General features: G+C 45.9%; 1 protein-coding gene across 1 annotated transcript in view; it reads right to left on the bottom strand.

Moving 5' to 3' along the window:
- The window catches only part of CACNG8 (calcium voltage-gated channel auxiliary subunit gamma 8), a 407,801-nt gene that overhangs the window by 16,966 nt on the left and 368,408 nt on the right, over nt 1-22,427 (bottom strand). The window contains exon 5 of the mRNA XM_069637385.1: nt 17,975-18,581. Coding sequence (XP_069493486.1) covers nt 17,995-18,581 — 587 coding nt within the window. The 3' untranslated portion in view covers nt 17,975-17,994. The remainder of the gene's footprint in view (nt 1-17,974; nt 18,582-22,427) is intronic.

Genomic DNA, 22,427 nt, shown 5'->3' with positions numbered 1-22,427 from the left:
AGACTCCCATTACATTGCACCAGTATTGATTTTGGAACCAGGGCCTCCCATTTATTTCCGGATGATGCAAAACATAGCTTTAGCACATTGTAGTATATAGTGGTAGACCTGCAGCATTAAAAAGTGGATGGTATCCGCCTAGGATGGCAAGACTATGGCATGAGCGTAATGTTCTGTTGCTTGATGTTGTTTGATCGAATCTATGAGATCTCCTCGCTTTTGTTTTGTAGAATTTGTGCTGATTTTACCACTTTTTTATACCACAAGAAATCAGGGGGCGACCCCTCGCCCCACTCCCCTCTATCCTTCAACACCCCTCTTCTTTATATGAAAGCCTAACTTACCATCCGGATTTTTGTGGTAAAAAAAAATTGGTAAGAAAATGGGCCCCAAACAATTCAGCAAAGTTGCACTTGGGAAAAGTGAGGAATACCGTTTTATCTAAGGGTCGTACTTAGGCTCTGCCAATGTTAAGGACTACATGACTCAGCATCTCTAGGTGAATTTGCTCTGGCTGGCGTGTGCGAGCTGCGGTGAGCTCAGAAGAGAGCTAGGCAAACTGCCATTTTGAATGGCCTTAGATTAGAACAATTCTCGCCCTTGAGTGGGAGGTGCATGAATAGATAACTGGTGGCAGCAGATAATGGTCCCTGGCCCCATCACGCCTGACCGGCGGAGCAGCACTAACCTCCACTTGACTCACGGATTTGGACGCTGCGGACTTGAGTCAGGGGGTCCCTAGAGAAGAAACATCGTTTGGCTAGTGTTTTACGGGCAAAGCCTAGTCTGGTTCTCGAGAGCAGAATCCACTCCATGTTTTCAGAGTAACCACACAAAATACAACTGAACACAGTGACTCTAAATGGAAGTTGTTTATAAAGTCAATAGTAATACTGAAAGCCTGGTGTTGGTGGGACTCTTGAGGACTGGACTTGGAGAACCCTTGTAGAGCAACGGTGTGTTGCCTTCACTATCAAGGTGAGTGCTCCAATTTTAAATTTAGAGAAGGGAGACCACCCAAAAGGGACTGGCTGTCTTTTGGGCTTCCAATTTTTCTTGAAGCGACCCTCATCGGCATGTGTGTAGATTAGCGTGAACTCACAGTGGTTCCAAACTGTGCAGATTAGGGCACTGCAGCATTAGACTCCGCTAATAGCGAAGGAGCTTGCTTGGCACTGAGAGCCTGTGCATCAACATTGGGCCTCATTACGAGGTCAGCGGTAAGGGGTTAACAGTGCCGGTAAGGATGCCGGTGCCGTTAACCCCTTACTGTCGCATTACAAGGTCCCTTAGCAGGTCCCGCTAAGGCCAGCTGGTAAAACCAGCCGTCCTTAGCGGGAGCCGCTAAAGGACCAGGGAGCTAACGGGCCCGTTGTTATCTCCCTCCCCATTCCCATTGAACCCTATGGGGGCTCGAATGGGAATGGGGATGGGTTCCCTGAATGGGGACTTACCGGGTCCTCCAAGGTTGGAATGACCCGGTAAGTCCCCATTTCAGGGAACCCGGACCTGGTCCCGAGTTTGTAGGCAGCCATGCCGCGCACATCGGCATGGCTACCTCCAAGCTCGTAATGACCCCCATTGACTTGGAGGTTGGACTGCCCCATAGAAGCTCATATACATTGTACAGGACCAGCTTGCCACTTGTATGACTTTACCTATAGATTCAATGGAATACAAAAGTGGCTTAACCTACTCTAATGTAGCTCAAGTAAAAATATTGAACACATTGAAAGGATGTGCGATCATCACCCTTCATTTCATTTGGTTTTTCTGGGCACTTCCCTCACCAGCCAGAATAAGGGCTGGTAGTGGCAGGTTAATCCAGATAGTGGATTACCCTGCCACTAAACACTACCCCTTCCCACTCAGCCAGAACCAAGAGATATGGGGATAGATCTCTCGCTGTGCAAGGGTCCACTGTCTGGATAACCCTGCCACTAAACACTACACCCTCCAGCCCATTCAGAACCAAGAGATATGGGAATTGATCTGTCCATGTGCAAGGGTCCACTGTCTGGATTATCCTAACACTACACCCTTCAGCCCATTCAGAACCAAGAGATATGGGAATTGATCTCTCCATGTGCAAGGGTCCACTGTCTGGATTATCCTAACACTACACCCTCCAGCCCATCCAGAACCAAGAGATATGGGAATGGATCTCTTCATGTGCAAGGGTCCACTGTCTGGATTATCCTGACACTACACCCTCCAGCCCATTCAGAACCAAGAGATATGGGAATGGATCTCTCCATGTGCAAGGGTCCACTGTCTGGATTACCCTGCCACTAAGCACTACACCCTAGAGCCCAGTCAGAACCAAGAGATGTAGGGATAGATCTCTCCATGTGCAAAGATCAATTGTCTGCATTACCCTGTCACTTAACACTACACTTCCCACCTGGTCAGAGCTAATAGACATGGGGATAGATCTCTGCATGTGCAATAATCCACTATCTGGATTACCCTGCTACTAAACACTAAGGCCCTCATTACAAGTCAGGCGTTAAGGGTTTAACGGCGCCGTCGGCGCCGTTAACCCTTAACGCCGGATTAAGAGGTCCCGGGTTTTAACGCCTGCTTTTTGCAGGCGTTAAAACCCATGCCGCAAAGTGACCTTGGTGCTAAGTACAGTGCCGCAATTTGCGGCACCATACTTAGCGCCTTTCCCCATTCCCATTATTCCCTATGGGGCAAAAATGGGAATGGGGAAGGGCAAATGGTGAATAGGGAATTAACGCCCCACTCACCTTGGAATGGGGTGGTAATTCCGCCATCCACCATGCCGGAGTCCGGCATGGACCATGGTGCTAAAGGCACCATGGTCCAGCGCCAGACTTGTAATGAGGGCCTAACTCTTCCCGCTCAGCCAGAACCAAGAGATATGGAGATAGATCTCTCCATGTGCAAGGATCCACTGGCTGGATTATCCTGGCACTAAACACTACACCTTCTCACCCAGTCAGAACCCAAAAATATGAGTGCTGTATGTGCTTGGCATTCAACTGATAAGAGTACCCATGGGATAACCATGATGCATTAGTTACACATTCGGTAACTCGTGCATAATGTAGGTTGTTATAACATGGGATACATTCAGTGTGTAAATTAGTCATACATTACATTGGTACATGTCCTAGGAGGCAGGGTCGAAATGTAGCACATTAATGTAAGATATACATATGCACTGATAGACCCAGTATGACTGCCTTGTATTATGGTTTCATTCTTTACTGTAGGCCAGTGATTATATGTGAATAACCATTTGCACTCTGTGTCCAGGAACAAGCATGAAGTTACCTCAGTGTTTTAGGCGATCTACGCTTGGATAGAGACATGGTATGAATGCAATGTGCTTGTTTGGCACCATATAGGAAGGTTGAATGTAATATGGTTGCAGTCTTTTTATTTGGCACTCAACAGAGAAACACTGACATGATCTGAAGGTAGTGTATTCGCTTGGCAATATATAGATAGGATCACATGTAATATGGTAGCAGCCTATTTATTTGGCACTCAACAGAGAACCACTGACATGATCTGAAGTTACAGTATTCACTTGGCACTATATAGATAGGATCACATGTAATATGGTTTCAGTCTATTTATTTGCTACTGAACAGAGAACATCTAACACGATCTCAAGGCAGTGTGTTCACTTGGCACTCTATAGGGTTACATGTAATATGATTGCAGTCTATTTATTTGGCACTCAACCGAGAACCGCTGACATAATCTGAAGTTAGTGTATTCACTTGGCAATATATAGAAAGGGTCACATGTAATATGGTGGCAGCCTATTTATTTGGCACTCAACCGAGAACCACTGACATGATCTGAAGGTATTCCTAACCAACCGAACCACCCGGGTCTTCTCCCCAGGGGCATCAGCACTCCCTGTCCCCATCACCTGCGGCGTTCCTCAAGGCTCGTGCGTCTCGCCGACCCTATACAATATCTTCACAAAGCTATTGTTTGACCGCCTAGATAACCTAGGTGTCACATACACAAACTATGCTGACGATACCCAGGTTCTCATCACCCTATCAGGGTGCTACGACGAGGACTCCACCAGAATCAACAACCTTTATTTAGAGATCCAAGCCTGGATGGCAGAGCACGGCCTATGCCTCAACGACGAGAAAACTGAGCTCCTCATTGTCGGCTCCCAACATCGACTAAACAAACTAGACCCCCGTTACGCGTCCATCAACATAGACGGTAACCTAATCACAGTAGCCAAAGAAATTAAAACCCTTGGGGTTTATCTAGACTCTACTCTCTCGCTCAAAAGACAGGTGAACGCAACTGCCTCTTCAACAGCTTACACCAATAAGCTCATCAACGCCTGCAAACCTTTCCTATCACCTTCCAGCTGCATTACACTAGCCAGAGCGTTAGTGCTCTCAAAAATTGATTACTGCAATACCCTCTTTCTTGGCTCATCAGAACACAACCTGAACAAACTACAGGTACTTCAAAATAATGCCATCAGAGCCGCCTTCAGTATCCCACGAAACGCCCACATCTCCAGCTTCAGACAAGATGCTCACTGGCTCCCAGTACGAGACAGAATCACCCTCAGATCCCTCGTCATCGTCCATAAATGCCGCTCTAATGACGCACCCAAATACCTGGCAGACAAGTTCCACAACCACACCTCAACTAGACCAACTAGAACACCATACGCACATTGCCTTTCCGTTCCCAAATTCTCCCTAAAAAAAGCAGGTGGCGCCAGCTTCCCGGTCCTAGCTGCCAAACTATGGAACGCTATGCCACCATACCTTAGAGCAGAACCCTCATTTTGGACTTTTAGAGCCAAAACAAAAACATGGCTTTCCAACAAAAACGCTGCTTAATGCACTTCCTCTCTGCATGCCTCTGTTAACCACCTGTAACCCGGTCTGCTACACCGTTGTTGTTTTATCACAGTCTGTATTGTATATTTTTGCCATGCTGTAACTGTTTCTAAGTCTCCGGCGCCCAGCTACCCCAGGGTTCGGTGCGCGGTACAAATAAATAAACTAAACTAAACTAAACTACTATCAGTTTGCTGTTCGATACATGTGTTTATGCATTCTATCATTGCAGTAAATTCATTTTCATTGGCACCCTATATAAAGGTATAGAGCGCTGGTGTAGTTCGCTCTCTAGCTAGTGAGAGACATAGCAGGCTCCCTGCAGTATGCTTGTACTGTGAAAAGGTCACACAAAGGACATTGGTTTAGTCATGTGACAGCGATGGGCATTATAGATTGAATATCAACATTGAGAAGCCTAAGTTTTGAACTATCACTCTACAAAAGATGGAACAACTTTGCAATCCTGCCATCAATTGATTGTGATGACTTAACACTACATCAACAGGGGACAAATCCTAAAAAAACAAAAGTGGGGGCCTCATTAACATAACAATTGAATGTTGCTTCTCCAGAAATTAGCATATCAAGGTTCCCTCTGAAAAAAGTGTGAGGACTCCTGAAGAAGTAGGGGCTTTCAATACTCGTCTTCAGTTCTGTATTTAAATGGGTATATTATGGATTCAAAGCATCATAGAAAGAAGGGGCCTACATATTAGACTATCTGTTTGTAGATTTGGCGTAGTGGTTTGGGGTGCATTTAAAGGCCCCAAACAGAAGTCCCTTCCACCTGAACAGCAGTATTTAAACACTACAACCAAAAATGCCTGGCTTTTCCTTTTATTTCACATGAACGGCAAGAAGTTAGATACTGCACCCAAAAACGGCGTGGCTTTTGCTTTTATTTCACATGAGTGGCAAGAATTTAAACACTGCAAACGAACACGGCCTGGCTTTTTCTCTTTTTTCATGTCAAATTAAAGAACCATGTGGAAAGTGCCTACCCATCATCATCTATGGACAAGCAGCAATGCAAATTCACCCAAGAAGGAGAAATCAAAGAATCATGTGACTGGCAAGACAGGATTTTAAACATTAAATGCAAAAACGGACTGCACATGTGTTGCAAATAAAAATGGCTTTAAAAACCACAATGGAAAAAGATACCACTGCTCACAGAAACATGTCAGTAAAACATGATGTGGTGGTGACCAAAGCAAATGTATATTAGGTTTCACCCACAAATAAACCTCCTGTAACCTGTGAAGAGACACTACTTCAGGGAAAAACAGTTTTGGCTGCTGCTGGAACTTCACCATGACAAGCCTAACATCTAGCTGGATTTCACACCTATCCTCTAACAATCTTGTAATAAAATGTGATGCTGCTGAGGGTGTCAACATTCCCTATTCTGCAGACAGGATGGAGGGAGCCCAGAGATTTCAAAGAAGGCAAAATGTAGCTGAAGCATGATAAGAAGGTGTGAATCATTGTAGCACCCACTTCAAAGAGCAAACTACCAATTTCAATGGGACTCATAAAAAACCCTCTGGTCACAGGCTGACCAAGGGGAACAGATAGCTGTGGGGGATAAGGCGGCCCTCCCACATGTTGAACAAGACACTCCCAATTAATATAAAAATACTATTTTGTTTTAGGCATTTTGCACAGCCATAGACTAAGGATTTATTTCAATTTCATGCCATTTTTGATGGAATTTCCAGGCAGTTTTGAGGATATAAATTGCATTTACCTGGAACTTTGGGGACTGTAATAGCCATTTAGACTCGTTTTTTAGCTGATATGAACATGTGACAAATGTGACGGTTAGTGAAAAGATGGAAAATGAAATTAGGAACATGCTTGATTATTTGCAGATTCATAACTGTTGTACATTTTATGAAAATATCAAAAATGTGCAAGATGGACATGCTAGATTGTGCAGATCTGACAATTGGCTTATCTAATTCCCCATGACCAGCTAAAACCAAATATCTATTTCATAGGGCATGTTCTATTATAATTATAAAGTTATGATACCCAACTAGTGTTTGCCAAAAAGTTGAGCTGAGGACAAAGCTGGGTAATAAAGGGGAAAGACAGATGGTGCTCCAAAATCCCAGATCCAATCCTGACTGGGGGCCGAGTGAGAGAGAGAAACTGTCCGTCCGAGCGGCAGGGATAATTACAGGGTACTCCCTCTAGATTGTAATATTAGCTGTGTAATTTCTGCTATATAAGGGCTCTGTACCAGGACTTAGGACACACAAAAACCTGGGGGACAGGAGAAGGAGGACAGATAGAAGGCTGCTGAACCTTACCATCTTTGAGAGTGCAGTGACCAGACCCTGCCATATCTGTCCAGGGTGTTCTGAGATCTATCTGGCTTTCCTGAATCCTAAACCAAGGATTGCTTTGTAAGTAGCAGATAACCCCTGCCCTAAATTGCATAAGCCTTTCATTTTTGTAGTAGTACATCCAATATTTCCTATTGAAAACCCAATAGCCCATGTAGCCCAGTCATCTCCCCACAGGAGAATCTCTTGTTTTCTTGTGTATGTTAGCATATCTCCTTTGAAAAACCTCTCAGTTGTCTGTGTAAATCCTTAGTATTTGTGTAAGTAAATCAATTAATTCCCCCTTTGAAATTGATGGTATAAGATTGTTGCAATTCGAAATTAACCATCTTGTTCTTGGTGTTTTTATTTAATTGTTATAGTCATTAAAGTATTGCCTCAAAATAATGATTCTCCTTGTAATTAAAAACCGAATTTGTCAGTGTGTTGTGTGCATTACCAAACAAATTCCTATTTGTATCTGTCAGTGTAAACCCCAACTGGTTTCATCAGTGTGAGCAATCCCTTTGCTTAGAAGTCTACCTCTTATGTGCCTCTGCCATTGTAACTGAAAACCAATTTTTCTATTTTAAATACCCCTTCCCAGAGCCGAACTGTCATTGGAAGGCTCAGTATGAACAAATTCCATTTGCCACAGTATTTTCCCTTTGCATTTGCTTTGTCTCAAAAACTATTTTCTTACTTCATTTCTATTTTGCCCTGTTGTGGTGATTAGTATTCTCCAATACTTTGCTTATCTCCTAAGTGTAAGCATTATGAATTTTCTCATATTCTGTCCCTTAGCAGTTGTGAGAAATAATCTAAACCCCATTCTTGCATTTTGCTCCAAAAACTGGTTTTCCCTTTCTTTGCTGGCTTCCCATCTTGTGCTGGTGGGCTTCACCCGAGATCCGATTTCCTCCCTATATTCCTACTCCTTGCCACTGCCTTCCATTCAAAGGAATCAACTTTAATTGAGGTTTTGGGTGAGTGTTGCAGGTGGAGTGCCAAACTGTGGTGCTATCACTTTGTGTGCAATTGTTATTTTCCTGTTTTGTCATTAAAACAAAAGCGACTGTAACAGTCCATTTCCACTTGGTCGCTCTAGATAGGATATTGCATTTGTGTTGCCACAATTTTGGTGGCTGTTGTATTTTGATTATTCTCATTTACGTTGAATAATAAATTAATAAAATATCTTATTAATACGCACCGGCCTGATTCCTAGTCCATTTGACACAGGGTGTTGGTGGGGGTGGGGTGTGAGATGGGTTGGAGGCCTACTCAAAAGATTCTGCCTTATATTAAAAATACAACGTGTTTTATTGTGCCCCACAATCATTGTAGGGGAAGGAGTTCCCTGTCCCTGGCTAGAGTGTGCCATGTAATAAACCGTGACAGTAATAAGTGGTGTAGTCGATTAAAATGTTTCATTTCAGACTGTGCTCCATGTTTACATGCCTATGTCACGTGCAGCAAAGAGATTTGGCCATAACTGCTATGCACCCAATAGTTTATGCTTGGTGAAAATGTCATTCAAAAAATTGGAACCGGATTATAGGCCCCCTCTATGAATATGTGTTATCATCTCTGATGTTACTGTCTTCTTTTTTTATCTTGACTAAAAACGTCCTGAGGACTCTAATGGATTTTGAGGAATGTTACAAAGAGAGCAGCCTGTAAAAGCATGGAGAGAAAGCAGAGACATAACGAGTACACCTGGGTATACCACAAGCAACGAGACATGGGGGCATTGGACAAGAAGGATGGCTGACCCTTTGAGTATTCACACTTCACTTTTGGGGTATTGGGCAAGGAAGCACCCTTAACTACCCCTACAACTTTCCCTGACTGCTCCCATGGTTCCCTCCCCACTTGCCACAGCACCCTGAAATGAGCGTGTTTTATGTACCAAGCAGGAGTCCTGGAAACAGAAAGACATATTTAACATTCTCCGCTGTCCTATGGGTGCCAGCCAGGCCGACTGGGGCAATGGAGGCTGGCTTCATCCTTCCCTCCCTTCCAGGATCCTAATCGATGATACCTTAGTGAACTTCACATTGTCCCAGACGAATCTCCATACAAGTTGAGATCTCGAAACCTTCTAAATTCACGAAATACAACTATTCATGGAACTAGTTTGCCGGGCACTATTAATGTGTAAAGCAAGCATAACATATTCATTGTTAAAAATGTATATGCTATTTATTTCATGAGTGATCGCATGCTGCTGGAATTCCTCAGTTAAATACAATGATTTTGGCCAGGTGGTCTTTGGGCATCTTGTGGTTGGCGACATCCTTTGTGTGCCGGCAATCTGTGCGTATGGTATAGCTCCTCTGTATAGACTTGTCAATATATGGCTTGCTATGCATCTGATATAATTGCAACACGTGGAACAATTGACTTGAATAGTCTTTTAAAACGTTTCATTTCACACCGGGCCTGCATTTTTGCATGACCATACCATGTCGATAGAGTCCATTGGTCATTGCTACCGCATCCCCCAAAGTGAGTACATACACCCACACAATGACGGTGGCGGTTGCACGCGTCCACGTATGTGTGTGTTGGTGTATTTGTGTGTATGTGGGTATGTGTGGTGTGTATAGTATGACACCTGGGGTACTGGGATACCTGTGTCAGCCTATATTGATCGATTCGTTGAGGGTACGGTAAGGCGGAAATCGTGTCATGGGTTAGTTTGGCCATTGTTATTCGGCCGGATGTAGGTCACTTCTTCCTCGAAAACATTGGATTTGATCACTTCTACGGTATCGATATACCCTGGCATAGCCTCAACACCGTCGGAGTCCTGTACCTGTCCTCCCACTGATGTGTGCCAGACGATACCGGATGGAATCAGTATCTTTTACAGGAGAATTCTCTATTATTTGGAGGACAAAAGCGCTTAAGTGAAAGTGAAAAAAAGACTAAATAATATAGAAATGAAAAAATGTGTAAGAACTTGCTAAGAGGAAAGGCCAAATCGTGGAACAAGAATAGAGCTAGAAAAGGGGCAATAGAGAGAAACCAGTGATAAAAGAAAACGATGGGTCGAGGTAAGGGACAAAATTAGGAGGAAAATGTTGCAGGGCAATAAAAAGACAAGGACAAGGACCGAATGAGAGATGGATAAAGTAAAACTGCAGAAAACATTTGGAAAATGAAAAGGTTTTCCTCTACACCAAAACAGATTTTAAAAAAAGAAGAAAAAAAGACAGAGGGCATGATGTAGAAGGCGTTTCTGAACCGGAAACTCCCACTGAACAAGCTATTTGTAAATCAGTCCCAGAATGTCACAGAGAGCAGGCGGAAAAGCAACATTTTTTAAACGATTTCATCAAATTACTGATCATGTGTCTATATGTTACTATTGAATGTATCGATCACCCCAGCCCCAAATGCGAGTCACCGTGACATTCGGTGACGTGATAGAGGTTGTATATTACATTGAGTAAGCACGCTGCGGGTGTGATGCCTTGATAGATAGGGAGAAAATCTCCTGGCAGCAGTGCTCGAGTACTACACTACATGGACATGGTTTGCACCCAGCAGAACGCCAAACCATTTTGGAAGAAAAACGTCTACCTTCCTAAGCAAATGTCAGCATTTGGCCGCGCTGCCTCATGAAACGTGCTAAGAATACGCAGTTTTAATACCATATCTGCGCATGCCCACATGTACTGAGCCCTGTACCTGCTGCCAATGCCTTCACCTTGCACATTTTGCAACAAGGCAACCTACCACTGCCGCACTCTCACTAAATAGGAGACAGGATTGCCATGGCGAGGGGTACAGTTCTTAAACAGTCATGGTGTCCAGCCATGAACAGGGTCCACCATGTGACGGTTGGTAACTAATGCGAGCGCGCGCCTCAGTACTTGCTGCTAAATTTTATTTAGAGGCCATGTTCCTTTCCGGAGATGTGCGGTGGCGTGGCATGCTACTCAGAGCCAGCACTGTTATTATATGCAAACGGGGATTATGCAGCTACAATTCTCTTTTCAATGTTCTTAATATAGATGAGGAATGACCTCTGCACTCTGCAATCATCCTGACAAATGATATAGGCCTCTTTTGATGGTATTGCTGAGAGCAAAGTGCATTGCTGGAATAGAAAACGCACGTGGGCCATTCCAGAGGTTCTTCTTTGCAATTGGATGAGAGTCAAGATTATGCAGATGAGCACCAAGGAAGGCAGGGGGTCCATTCACAGTTGGTGGGAGCCGCAGAAGGCAAGATTCAAGGTTTTCCCTGAAGACGAGTCTGCTGATTCACAGATGCCTGGGTATCAAAGGCAGCGGTCGAAGTGGGCGGGAGCGGATGGGAGTGTTATTGTTCCTATACTTTTATTTTAATAAGACACCATTCCGGAATGGTTTTGTTTATTAAAATAAAAGTGTAGGAAGAAGTTTAAACTTGCACTTCAATACATTGCACTGAACATTCCCTTAAAGTGAAGGTGCCTTTGCTTTGGGGTTTGCACTATGCGTGGCGATGGGGTTTACGGAGAGAGGGGGAAGGCCAGCAGGGACCATAGTTCCACTACTTCTTTCCATACACTTCGACCACTGATCAAAGGAAGCAACTGGCTGTAGGTTCAAGGACCCACAAGCAGCACCCCCCGTACATCTCAGCAATGACCCTGACATCGAGACCAGAACTAGCTTCCAGGACCAACGCGGCTGGAGCGCGGGGCGGCCCTCCTCCTACATGGTTGCTGGGTCCGCATTGGCAGCGCTGGGCCTCAAAGGCCCCGTCACTGTCCATGCAGATGTTTCCTCATCACCCCCGTTTCAGAAACAGTGATCGAACAGATAAAGACAATTATAAGTGCACATGCTAAGCATGAGTGTTTCTATTTGGGGCCCCCCTGTAGATAGTGTTGTGAGAAACAAAAACTGTAATGCAATGAGCTGCCCCTTGCACCTGGCCCGGACACGTTGTGCCCAGGAGAAACTGGTGTGGGGACTACCACATCCCCAAATGCACCTGTCAAAGCGCCATGCTATTATGCAAATCTATGCAAATCTATGCAAAAAGGACAAGCATACTCACGTGGATGGGCGTAATTTTAGGGGGGTGACGGGGGTGTTTGTCCCTCCCAACTTTAATTGCACACTATTTTGTCCCCATTCATTTGAATGGGTCACCTTTTCTTCTGAGGTCATGTCCCCCCCAACATTTTCAGCAAAGTTTCTCCACTGCTCACGCGGCACTAGCCGCGTCTACGCTTGCCGCATGTGGGAAGAACTGAACAGCATGCGCTGGCAGATTCACCTTGAGGAATCTCCCCAACCACAGAATGGGGATTTTTCCTCCACACACGATACTAATTGCTATCCTCAATTTGAGGGGGAAAAAAAGTGCTTGTGATCCTGGCCCAAAGTATTGTTATGTCTATTACATTATACATTGTAAAGGACCCCCAGTGTGCCCGGGTAAAGCTAAAAATAACAAATAAAGCAACATCAGCTCTTTCTGAAAATGTTTGAAGTGAATATCTATATTATTTAGTATACAGCGCCTAAAACTAGTTTTGGCCTGTTTCCAAGTGCAGTGGAGCAGACGCCCTGGATGCAAGGCATTTGACAGCACTGCGCCATTTGGTGAACTAGAGAAGCCAGGCATAGAATTGTTGCCTTTTGTTTCCACAGGAGAATGGACGACAGACCCAGGCTTTTCCCTAAAGAAATGAACGTCCTGTCACCCAGATAAGGAGGATAATTGCATGTGTCACCCAAAGTCATCTTTGAAAAGGCGCAAAAAGCAGCGTCGCTTCTTATTGGCGTAGGAGACAGTCGCAAAGGCGTGTGCGACATGGTGCCAACATACTAGCACAGGAGGCACGGGCCTGGACAGGTTTAGGTGTCCTGCTCCACAGAAGGAGAGTCTTCTGAGGAAAAACCCTCTCCTTTATCCTCCATTATCAAACCAATAGTACCACCACCGTGCCTGTCCAGTGGAGTCCTCAACTCTGGATCAGACTGGCATAGCCCCTTGGCACTCATTGTGGAAATAGAGCAGATATGGCATGGGCACAGTGTGACTAGCAAGGCATTCTTCTGGCTATAAACAGGACGGATTTATGTTACTGCAGGCAGGCTGGTCTCATTGAAACGACAGCATGACTGGCTCTGCCCCAGCCCTGCTTGACTTTCAGAGACAACCGCCTAGCAAGAAATGCCTCAATTCCACATGGGCTGGGGTGTCTTTTGTCGACAGGCTTGCTCTCTGTCTGTGGGGCATCCACACTATTCTCTCCCCATGAGGTAAGCAGGGTGGTAACCTGCTGCTCGCCAGATGTTTTGCACTATGACCCCATGAATTCCGCACCATTGAGTATGCAGCCTGGGTGCATGGGGCGATGTAGGACAAACCATCCGGAGGGAGGGCCACAGCCCCGCCCCCACCCAGATCTCGGGTGCAAACCAAGTCTCATGCCACTCCTTTTCATTTGCAAAGTATACATTTTCCTTTTAACTTCCCCTCCCTAAAACCTCATCATTTCCCTTCGTTTAAAATACCGCCGTAAGCAAAAGTGATAAAAATTGAACATTAGAAAGTGTGCCGAGAGAGGGTGTATCTACGCTGCTTCTGAACCCCGTATTGCAGAGGTCTGCAACCTGTGGCTCTCCAGATGTTTTGAACTACAACTCCCAGGATCTCTCACTATTGACTATGCTGGCTAGGGCTGATGGGAGTTGTAGCCCAACACATCTGGAGAGCCAAAAGTTGCAGCATCCTGCCCTATAGCTGTCGACAAACATTTCGCCACGCTCAGTCATCTACGGAGAAGCACAGGCGCGCAATGTCATTGAGCTAATTGGGCTTCAGCTCCCCGCCCCCCCCCCCCCAGAAATGTGAGCTGAGGGGCGGGGCTTAAGCCTGATTAGCAAGTGAATGAGCTGGTGCACACCCTGTATTTGTTAAGTACTTCAAATTATACAAGTCCAGCAAAGCTGGTATTCAAACATGTAGAGGTGCACGGGAGGAAATAAGGCCTTGGCACAAGACCCCGTTATACACACAAAGCGAAGAAAAAAGGATCCAAGATGGGAATCCTCCCGTCCCTTGCACACTATCTAAAATCCATCAGAAAGGTGGTAAACAATATTAGAGAGAGAATATAGAAATCTCAAAATCTTAAATCAAGTTAGGCAAGAGGTTGAATATATGCAACAATTCAATGAATATTCTGTCAACTCAATCTATGTAAAAAAGCGGGCATTTGAATCACAAGGAAACTCAAGTGAAACAATGAGCAGAAACGATGATTTCTGATCAGCTCAATGGCGTTGCCCGCCATGCTTCTCTGTTAGTCAGAGAGGGGTAAGAAGCCTTTCCCGAAACAGGCGACTTTAGAGTGTTGCTGTGTTTGCGCAGAACGCTTTATTTGCACACATGCAGCACAGATGGGAAGCTGCTGGTTTCAAGAAAGGCTTCCCTCACCTCTCTGCCTAACAACAATCAAACGGACACCTCAGCCCCCCCCCCCTCCCCCCCAAGGATGTGTGCGCACATTATATCTTCTTTCACGTCTGAGGGCAAGCGGCTGATGTGCTCACGTGCTGCGTGTTAGGCAGAGACGCGAGGAGAGCCTTTTCTGAACCTAGCGGGGGCATATTATCTCATTGTGCATGTATGCATGCATGCATGTGTGCAAGGAGTGTGTATGTTATGTAGTGCGAATGAGTGAGTGTGAATGAGTGTGTCATGTAAGGGGGGCTGGTCTAAATGAGTGAGTGCATGTGTAATTGTGAGTGTGCCTATGTGTAATGCTGGGCTGCTACCATTGGATATTTGCGCCCCATGCCAGACAACCCTTGGGGTAGAACAGAAGGGGAGGAGCCTCCAAGTTTGGCCCCTCCCATCACCAGTTAGCCCCCCCCGTCTCCCCGAAATGTGGGCTTCCTTGAGCCCTTGGAGAAGCTCCTAATTGTGCTGAAATAGAGAGTAGAGCATAGAAGCTCGTGGTGCGTTGCCTGGAAGCAAGGCTTTCAGTCATCAGTTCCGGCAGGAGGTAGCATGGACTGCGGCCACAATCTACAACTCGACTCCGATTTAACGGGAGGATCCAGGGAAATAAATAGATCCGTTTCCGCTCACTCCAGAAATCTGCGCACAAGCCTTTAATTCAAGCACGCCCCTGGCTCTCCAAGCAACTTAGCAATTGTTTAACCTCCAAAAATACAAATAAAATGCGTCCCGAAGGGGGTAATTGGCATTTGAACATGTTCACATTCCTCACAATGTCCAAACGTGCCTGTTACTTGCCTGTGCCGCTTCCCTGTTCCTGGACAGACGCTGCCTGCAATGTGCCTGTCCTTGGATGAAGAGCAGGCAAAACCGTATCTGTTTTAAGTCGGACGACTTCGAAAAATCCATCACCTGCACAGGCCTTGTGGGACAACAAGGGCTTCTGATCACTGCTTGGTCCGGGCCAGAATGAAAAGAAAACGCATCGCAACGAGTTCATTGGTCACATAATATGTTGCTGAGTGGCATTTAACTAGCCAGAGAAGGAGGGGTTAACTTTGAGCAGTGGCAAGAAATCTCACTGGACAAGCTTGACTGTGGCCATGTTAGCATAGGCCCTGGCGTTTGCACACGGCCAGGCCTGCTTCCGCGTCAGTGGTTGCTCCCACCACCCCTGCATTCCCAGTTTCCCTCCCCCGGCCGCCATTTTATGATATATGAGCACGGAGCCCCGCCGCCGCATCTCTAATCCAAGTGATCCTCTTGCTGCAGGGACCCCCAGGCAAGGTAAAGCAATCCCCAGCTAAGCTCCCCCATCCGTTATCCCTAACAGCAGGTGCGTGATTACCGAGGAAGCGCAGAAATAAACACGAGGCTGCGGAGAGGCCGGCAGAGGCAAATTACTCGTCATTCCGATGCAATTGCCCTCATCTGTGAAGGAATCTCCCAGGACAAAGGAGAGGGAAGCATCTGTCCCAGACACCTGCTAGAGTAGGGCCTCCCGCCCCAAGCATAAACTGCTCGCATCCATCTCTGTCCCCCGCCAGCTCCGTCTGCACCCCTCTCTTGGGTGCTGCCAGCAATCTGTGGCTGCCAGCAGCAGGTTGAGGGGTGGAGAGGATAGGAGGAGGGGGGGGGGTGTTTGGCTCAGACGTTACCAAGCTCAGTTTTGGTTGCTTGCGCGCAAAACGTGTGCAAGCATTGGTTTACGTTAGTGTGGGCCAGCCTCAGGCGGAGCAGGGGTGATGGGACAGGTGGGCAGACACGGGTGTCGGGACAGGAGGACAGAGCACGGGTGTCAGGACACTAGGACAGAGCACGGGTGATAGGTCAGGTGGACAGAACACAGTATCCGGACAGGAGGACAGAGCACGGGTGTCGGGGCAGGAGGACAGAGCAGAGGTGATGAGACAGGGGGACAGAACACAATGTCGGGACAGGAGGACAGAGCACGGGTGTCGGGGCAGGAGGACACAGCAGGGGTGAAGGGACACGAGGACAGAGCACGGGCGATGGGATACTAGGACAGAGCACGGGTGATAGGTCAGGTGGACAGAAACCAGTGTCGGGACAGGAGGACAGAGCAGAGGTAATGGGACAGGAGGACAGAGCAGAGGTGATGGGACAGGGGGACAGAACACAGTGTCGGGACAGGAGGACAGAGCACGGGTGTCGGGACAGCAGTAAAGAGCACGGGCGATGGGACAGGAGGACAAGGTAGAGTGTAAAAGTCACAGGTCACATCATGGATTTTTTGGCCCAGTCCATAGCTGCCTGGGAAAAAAAAAACATAACTCCCCAGATAGTTGACTTGACGGTATAACCGCCCAGCAATAGTTTGTGTCTTCCTGACACCATGCCGTGACCGCCGGGCAACTAGCGTCCAAGGTGTGGCCTGACACCTCGTGCCAGTCACGGCGCTTGAAACTCGAGCATATCAGAAGCATGAGCCTTTCTTTCTTGAAATCAAGAACTCGGTTTGATGTCTGACGGCACCAATGTTCTTATCAAGGGCATCTAAGCCTCAGCAAAACGTCTGCCTGCCTTCCTTCCTTCCTTCCTTCCTTCCTTCCTTCCTTCCTTCCTTCCTTCCTTCCTTCCTTCCTTCCTTCCTTCCTTCCTTCCTTCCTTCCTTCCTTCCTTCCTTCCTTCCTTCCTTCCTTCCTTCCTTCCTTCCTTCCTTCCTTCCTTCCTTCCTTCCTTCCTTCCTTCCTTCCTTCCTTCCTCCCTCCCTCCCTCCCTCCCTTCCTTTCTTCCTTCCTTCCTTCCTTCCTTCCTGCCTTCCTTTCTTCCTTTTGAATTCCCTACATCTGTTCAGTGCCTTTGTTCAAGCTCAGTTGTTTTTCTCTTTACACATATTCTCAGTGTTCCTTTTCTTTTTTCGGTTTAGGGTGATTCCATCAAATCTATTTGGCCGAAGGAGAATTGGTGGAATGTTTTTTTGTTGTTTTTTGTTGACAGTTTGATTTTGCAACATATATATGCAGGGGGAGGCACCCTGCAGCCCCCCCCATAATCCCCTAGTAATGATATCCTTAAACTCATCCCACATCTATATGCAGCAACATTCGACAAAAAATAGATTGCACAGTAGTCTGCCAATCCCCTTTTTTCCTCAGTTCCACCACCCCTTTTCCTTGCCCGGCCTATCCCTGGCTTATTTCCCTTTGTTATAAAGAAGCGTATATCAGGGACTGTCCTCTGACAGCTTTCCGGCAATAATGGCTGGTACCTCCTCCCACAACACTCGCTCGGACTCACACGCTTCCACCCGCACACAGACACACATACCCACGGGCATGCCCGCTTCCCTACACTGGCGTGGTCTTCCTGTTTAGCGTGTTGGTGTTGGAGCCGTCTTTCCCCAGGGTGCCGGTGTTGGACGCCGGTCCTGTAACCGTCACCGTGACCCCGGCAGACTCCTTGGGGAAGCAGTTGTGGAGCTGCAGGAAGCTGTGGTCTCCCCGCTCTGCATTGTACAGGCTGCTGACATTGGCCTTGGAGGGATCCCTCGACAAGGTGTACATGGAGATGTCGGTCGATGGCACCCCTTTCACCCCCACTGGTGACGTGTCCCGAGATTGGGAGGGCTCGGTGGACCGGGAGCTGGACCGGGAGCGCCGGCGGTACCTGAAACGGTAGCTGGGTAGGCGCAGAATGGCTGACGGGTTCTTGATAAGTTCTGTGCGGGACTTACAATGCGCTTCCCTGTTTTTCTCGATGTAGATGTTGACGGCCAAGACGCCGATCATCTCCGCCAGTATGAAAGAGAGCCCTCCAAAGTAAAAAGACCAACCGTACGAATAATGGCTTTTCTTCTCATCGTGCGACTTGCCCGCTGGCTCACTCGTATTGTTGGCAGATATGTAAACAATCACTCCAATGATGTTGCTCAATCCTAGAGAAGAGAGGTGGAGAAGGGAACATACATGTTACATAGGCCAATAACTAAGAGCAAGTGATTATACGTCACTAAAACATATTCATGTATGAACATCAAACAAGAGTGGACTTCCAGCACATTGGAAACCATTGGTATATCTTGCTTTAAACAAACAGGAGTACATACCACATGTGAAAACAAATTGGAAAAGTATTTGTGGGAGTGTTTAATAACTTTTCTAAATCTTTTTTTCTATTAAACGAATCAATTTTACAAAAGAAGTTGGAAATGAGAGTGGCAACTGCAGGTTGCAATTGTCAGCAACTAATTTATTCATGTCAAAAAGTTGTTAGAGCGAATATTACTGGCATTATCTACTATTCGTTTTCACCTTTGGATTAAACAAATTCACATCTTTGACCTGGAAGTTAATACCACTTATTCTAGTTTCTGCTCAATCTTGCGCACGTTTTAGGTGGGACGGGCCAATGCAACCGTGCGCTTAGCGAATTGCTTTAGTGCATGTATTGGTGGTTTGCGGGACGCCAACAGTTAGCACAGTCTCTTTGTGACCCCTCAAGACTGAGAAAGAGACGGTACACTAGCTGGTCATTCACAGGCCTTGGAAGGTTCCGGATCAATAAAGTGAAAGGGCAAGGAAAATATGACTGGTGCATAAAGTCCTGGAAGTAAACCAAGTGACAATGGAGAATCGTTCTGATCAGGACAGTGATGCGAGCCTCATGGGATGTCATGTTATTAGGAAGTTTCAGAACTAGGATGAATTTAGCTGGGTGATCTTTAATTTTCCTGAACAGGAGGTGGTTTCCTTCGGATGTAAGGACAATCAAAAGGTTGCCCCAAAGTGTTTCCCCTGTGGAACTCAAAGTTCTGCAACAATATATCTTTTACCCTAAAAGCCCCACTGCCCAGGGTCCTCCATCTGGTAGAATATTGAGTTGAAGATGCATGCGGCTTATTAGATACTTCATTCGAACTTGGACCGGTCGGGTGGGATTCTAAGGAGTCAGGTGAGGAAACCTCTAGGATCCAGGCACTCTTTCCACTCAATTCCCAACATACCCATACATTCTGAATGGTATGACATGCTGCGTGACATAACTTTATGGGTGCGCTCTCTGGGAAGACTGGCTCAAGTTTCTATATAGCAATCTACCCATCACAGTTCTAATAAAGTGTCTTCCCACCATAAGAGCATGTGACCTTCCAGCCAGTATTTTGCAATCACTGCTACTTTAAAGATTACAGGTTTTCTGTTGTGGTCCACAAACATTTCTGCAGCCCCAGGCATATACCTGGGAACATTTGAATTTGTATTGCCAGTGGATTTGTCAGTAATTGAGGAATTTTGTTAGGAGATAGCATCTGATATGGAGGGCCAGATGGGGTGGTAACAGCCTGGGGCCCAAATAACAGTCCCGAGTGGAGAGAGGGCCTTAATGATGGGGCAAGCATTATTAGCACCCAGGTTTACCTTCTCGAAACCCAGGGTGCTGACAGCAATGTATCTTTTACGAATGAACATGATGCACTTGTGGTTCACGTTCATTCATACAAAATACTTACCTAAGATGGCCGCCATAGAACCGGAAGGCGAGCCTCCATGCAGAGCTCCTTTTCCATTTCCATGGCAGCACGGGAGGCTGAAGCGGTGGCGGCAGTTGCTCCACCATCAAAAGAATAAGGTGAGTGGGTTGCGGAGGGAACGGAACAGTGAGCAGAAGGGAGGTACGGTTGGGAGGAAGATGGTGGATTGAGAGAGCAGCCTTCAGTTGGCTTGGAATGCAGGCTTGGATTGTGGGATTCAGCTTGCAATCGAGCAACCTGATTGGTTGACTCCCCCGTCCAGGGTTCTAATACATATCATGGCCACTGTTTGGCTTGATTATGTAGATGTCTTACTTCACGCCTCAAATCATTTTAATAGCACCTACGTTTATGCAGGCGTTAAACTGCATATGGCATTTTTTTAAGTGTGGTTCACATTAAACGCAATCCAGCAGATTGACAGCTTGACAAACTTGCAAAGGTAACGCAAAGTACAAAAGTGTTTTGATCTATTTGGGACAGACCAAAAACTGTCTCTATCCCCGAGACCGTGCGATTCCGGGCTGACAGAAGGGGTGTTCTGATAGCTTCCACAAAGCAGCCGCTAGTGAAAGACGGCAACAAGTGAGAGCACAAAAAAATCAGTCAGGCATCACACCTATTTCATGAAAATGAATTTGGTTCTGATATATGGATCGAGAAGGAGGTTATGGGGGTTCAGGACAAAACATGAGTAAAGAACTCCCCATAGGAAGGACAAACGTTCTCCTCTGTGATGTTCACTTGTTTCAGTCTTGCAGGGGTGGTGTCTTGTTTTGAGTGACATGCTCTATTTTTAGTATTGCTGTGTGAATCGCAGTGGTGGTGTCCTTTATGTACTGTACTGTATGAAAGCGCTGGACATTAGAATCCAGGATACTGTTCAGAGTTAAAGTGCATCTTTATTTTGGGCGGTATCCAGTGATTTTACCGAGGATTTTTTATTCGAGGTATTTTTTAGCAAAACATTTTTACCGAAAAAATACAGATTTAACAGAACTATGTATATATGGCTAGTAATGGGTTGAAACATGTAGGGAGGAGATTGGGGGGGGTTAAACCATGGGAAAACGGGGAGGCTGAGGGTCAGCCCCCTCCACAAAAAAGAAAAAAAAAACACTATTTTTTCAGTTCAAATGTTTCGATAAAAAAATACCTCGGATAAAAAATGCTCGGTAAAATCACACAGAACCCTTTCGGACTGCTCTCAATCTCTACAGTGAAAGATTTACAGTCAAACTTAAGGCCCGTAACTTGCAGAATTCCCGAAGAAATGTACCGATTCACCACTTGCTTTCTATATTGTTTGCAATTAAAAACTTCTGTTTCAAAAAGATAATAGTATTTCCCACTAACCAGCCGGATATGATCCGTTGGCTTGTTGCAACTATAGGCGCGCTTTAACTTTATAACTCTGGACAATCACTGTTTTATGAATCTTCCTGGGTTATATTATTTAATGTATCCAGACATAACTCATCCAAAATGTCAGTTTCCTCCTCACTGCCGTGTCTTGGAGACCCCCTTTGCCAAGAGTGCTGAGTCTGCGGCCGGCACCTTGCCTCCTGATCATAACGGTTAATTGATATCATTCTACTATTGCCAGTATTATTGATGCTGTTGCCCCAATGCAACCAAGTTTGCAATTCCTAGAAAGAACAAGAAGAAGTGATTCTCCAACAATTTAGGATGAATGAAATCGTCTCTCAGGAAAGCTGAGAGCACAAGGAGAAGAAATCCTAATTTGGAGAACACTGTAAATTATAAAGTAACCCACTTGGATTACAAGTGTGGGATGTTAGAAACAAAACTAAACGTTTTTGCCACTGAAATAAATGCTGCCGCTAATTCTACCAAAAACGATTCGATATTTTAAATTCTCTATCCGGCTTCTCTGGTAACACTGTTTCCCAAGAGCCTTCCGAGGATTGGTGCAAGAAATCATTAACATTTGAAATAAGTTGCTCTATACCCCACATCACAGATGACATCCATCTAATTACACACCCCACATCCGTATCAGGATAGGTTCACAATACTATTCATCAGTGGACGGCATGTTCAAGCCTTAGCTTTGCCCAAATCTGACAGGGGACCACATCTTTCGTTAGCAACCTGTTGCCCAGATGACCCATGTTCTCCGGTGATCATAAAAGAATGTGCTAAAACCCTTATTCCAGTTATTACAGCTCTCCTTCGATCAACCTATGGTCCCATAAACACTTAACATACCTAGGATCACATCCCTTCAGA

The sequence above is a fragment of the Ambystoma mexicanum genome, chromosome 1q (assembly GCF_040938575.1).
Source record: "Ambystoma mexicanum isolate Mex_15411 chromosome 1q, UKY_AmexF1_1, whole genome shotgun sequence".
Lineage (NCBI taxonomy): Eukaryota > Metazoa > Chordata > Amphibia > Caudata > Ambystomatidae > Ambystoma > Ambystoma mexicanum.
Note: the sequence above shows the minus strand (reverse complement) of the source record. Positions and strands in the feature narration are given on the sequence as shown.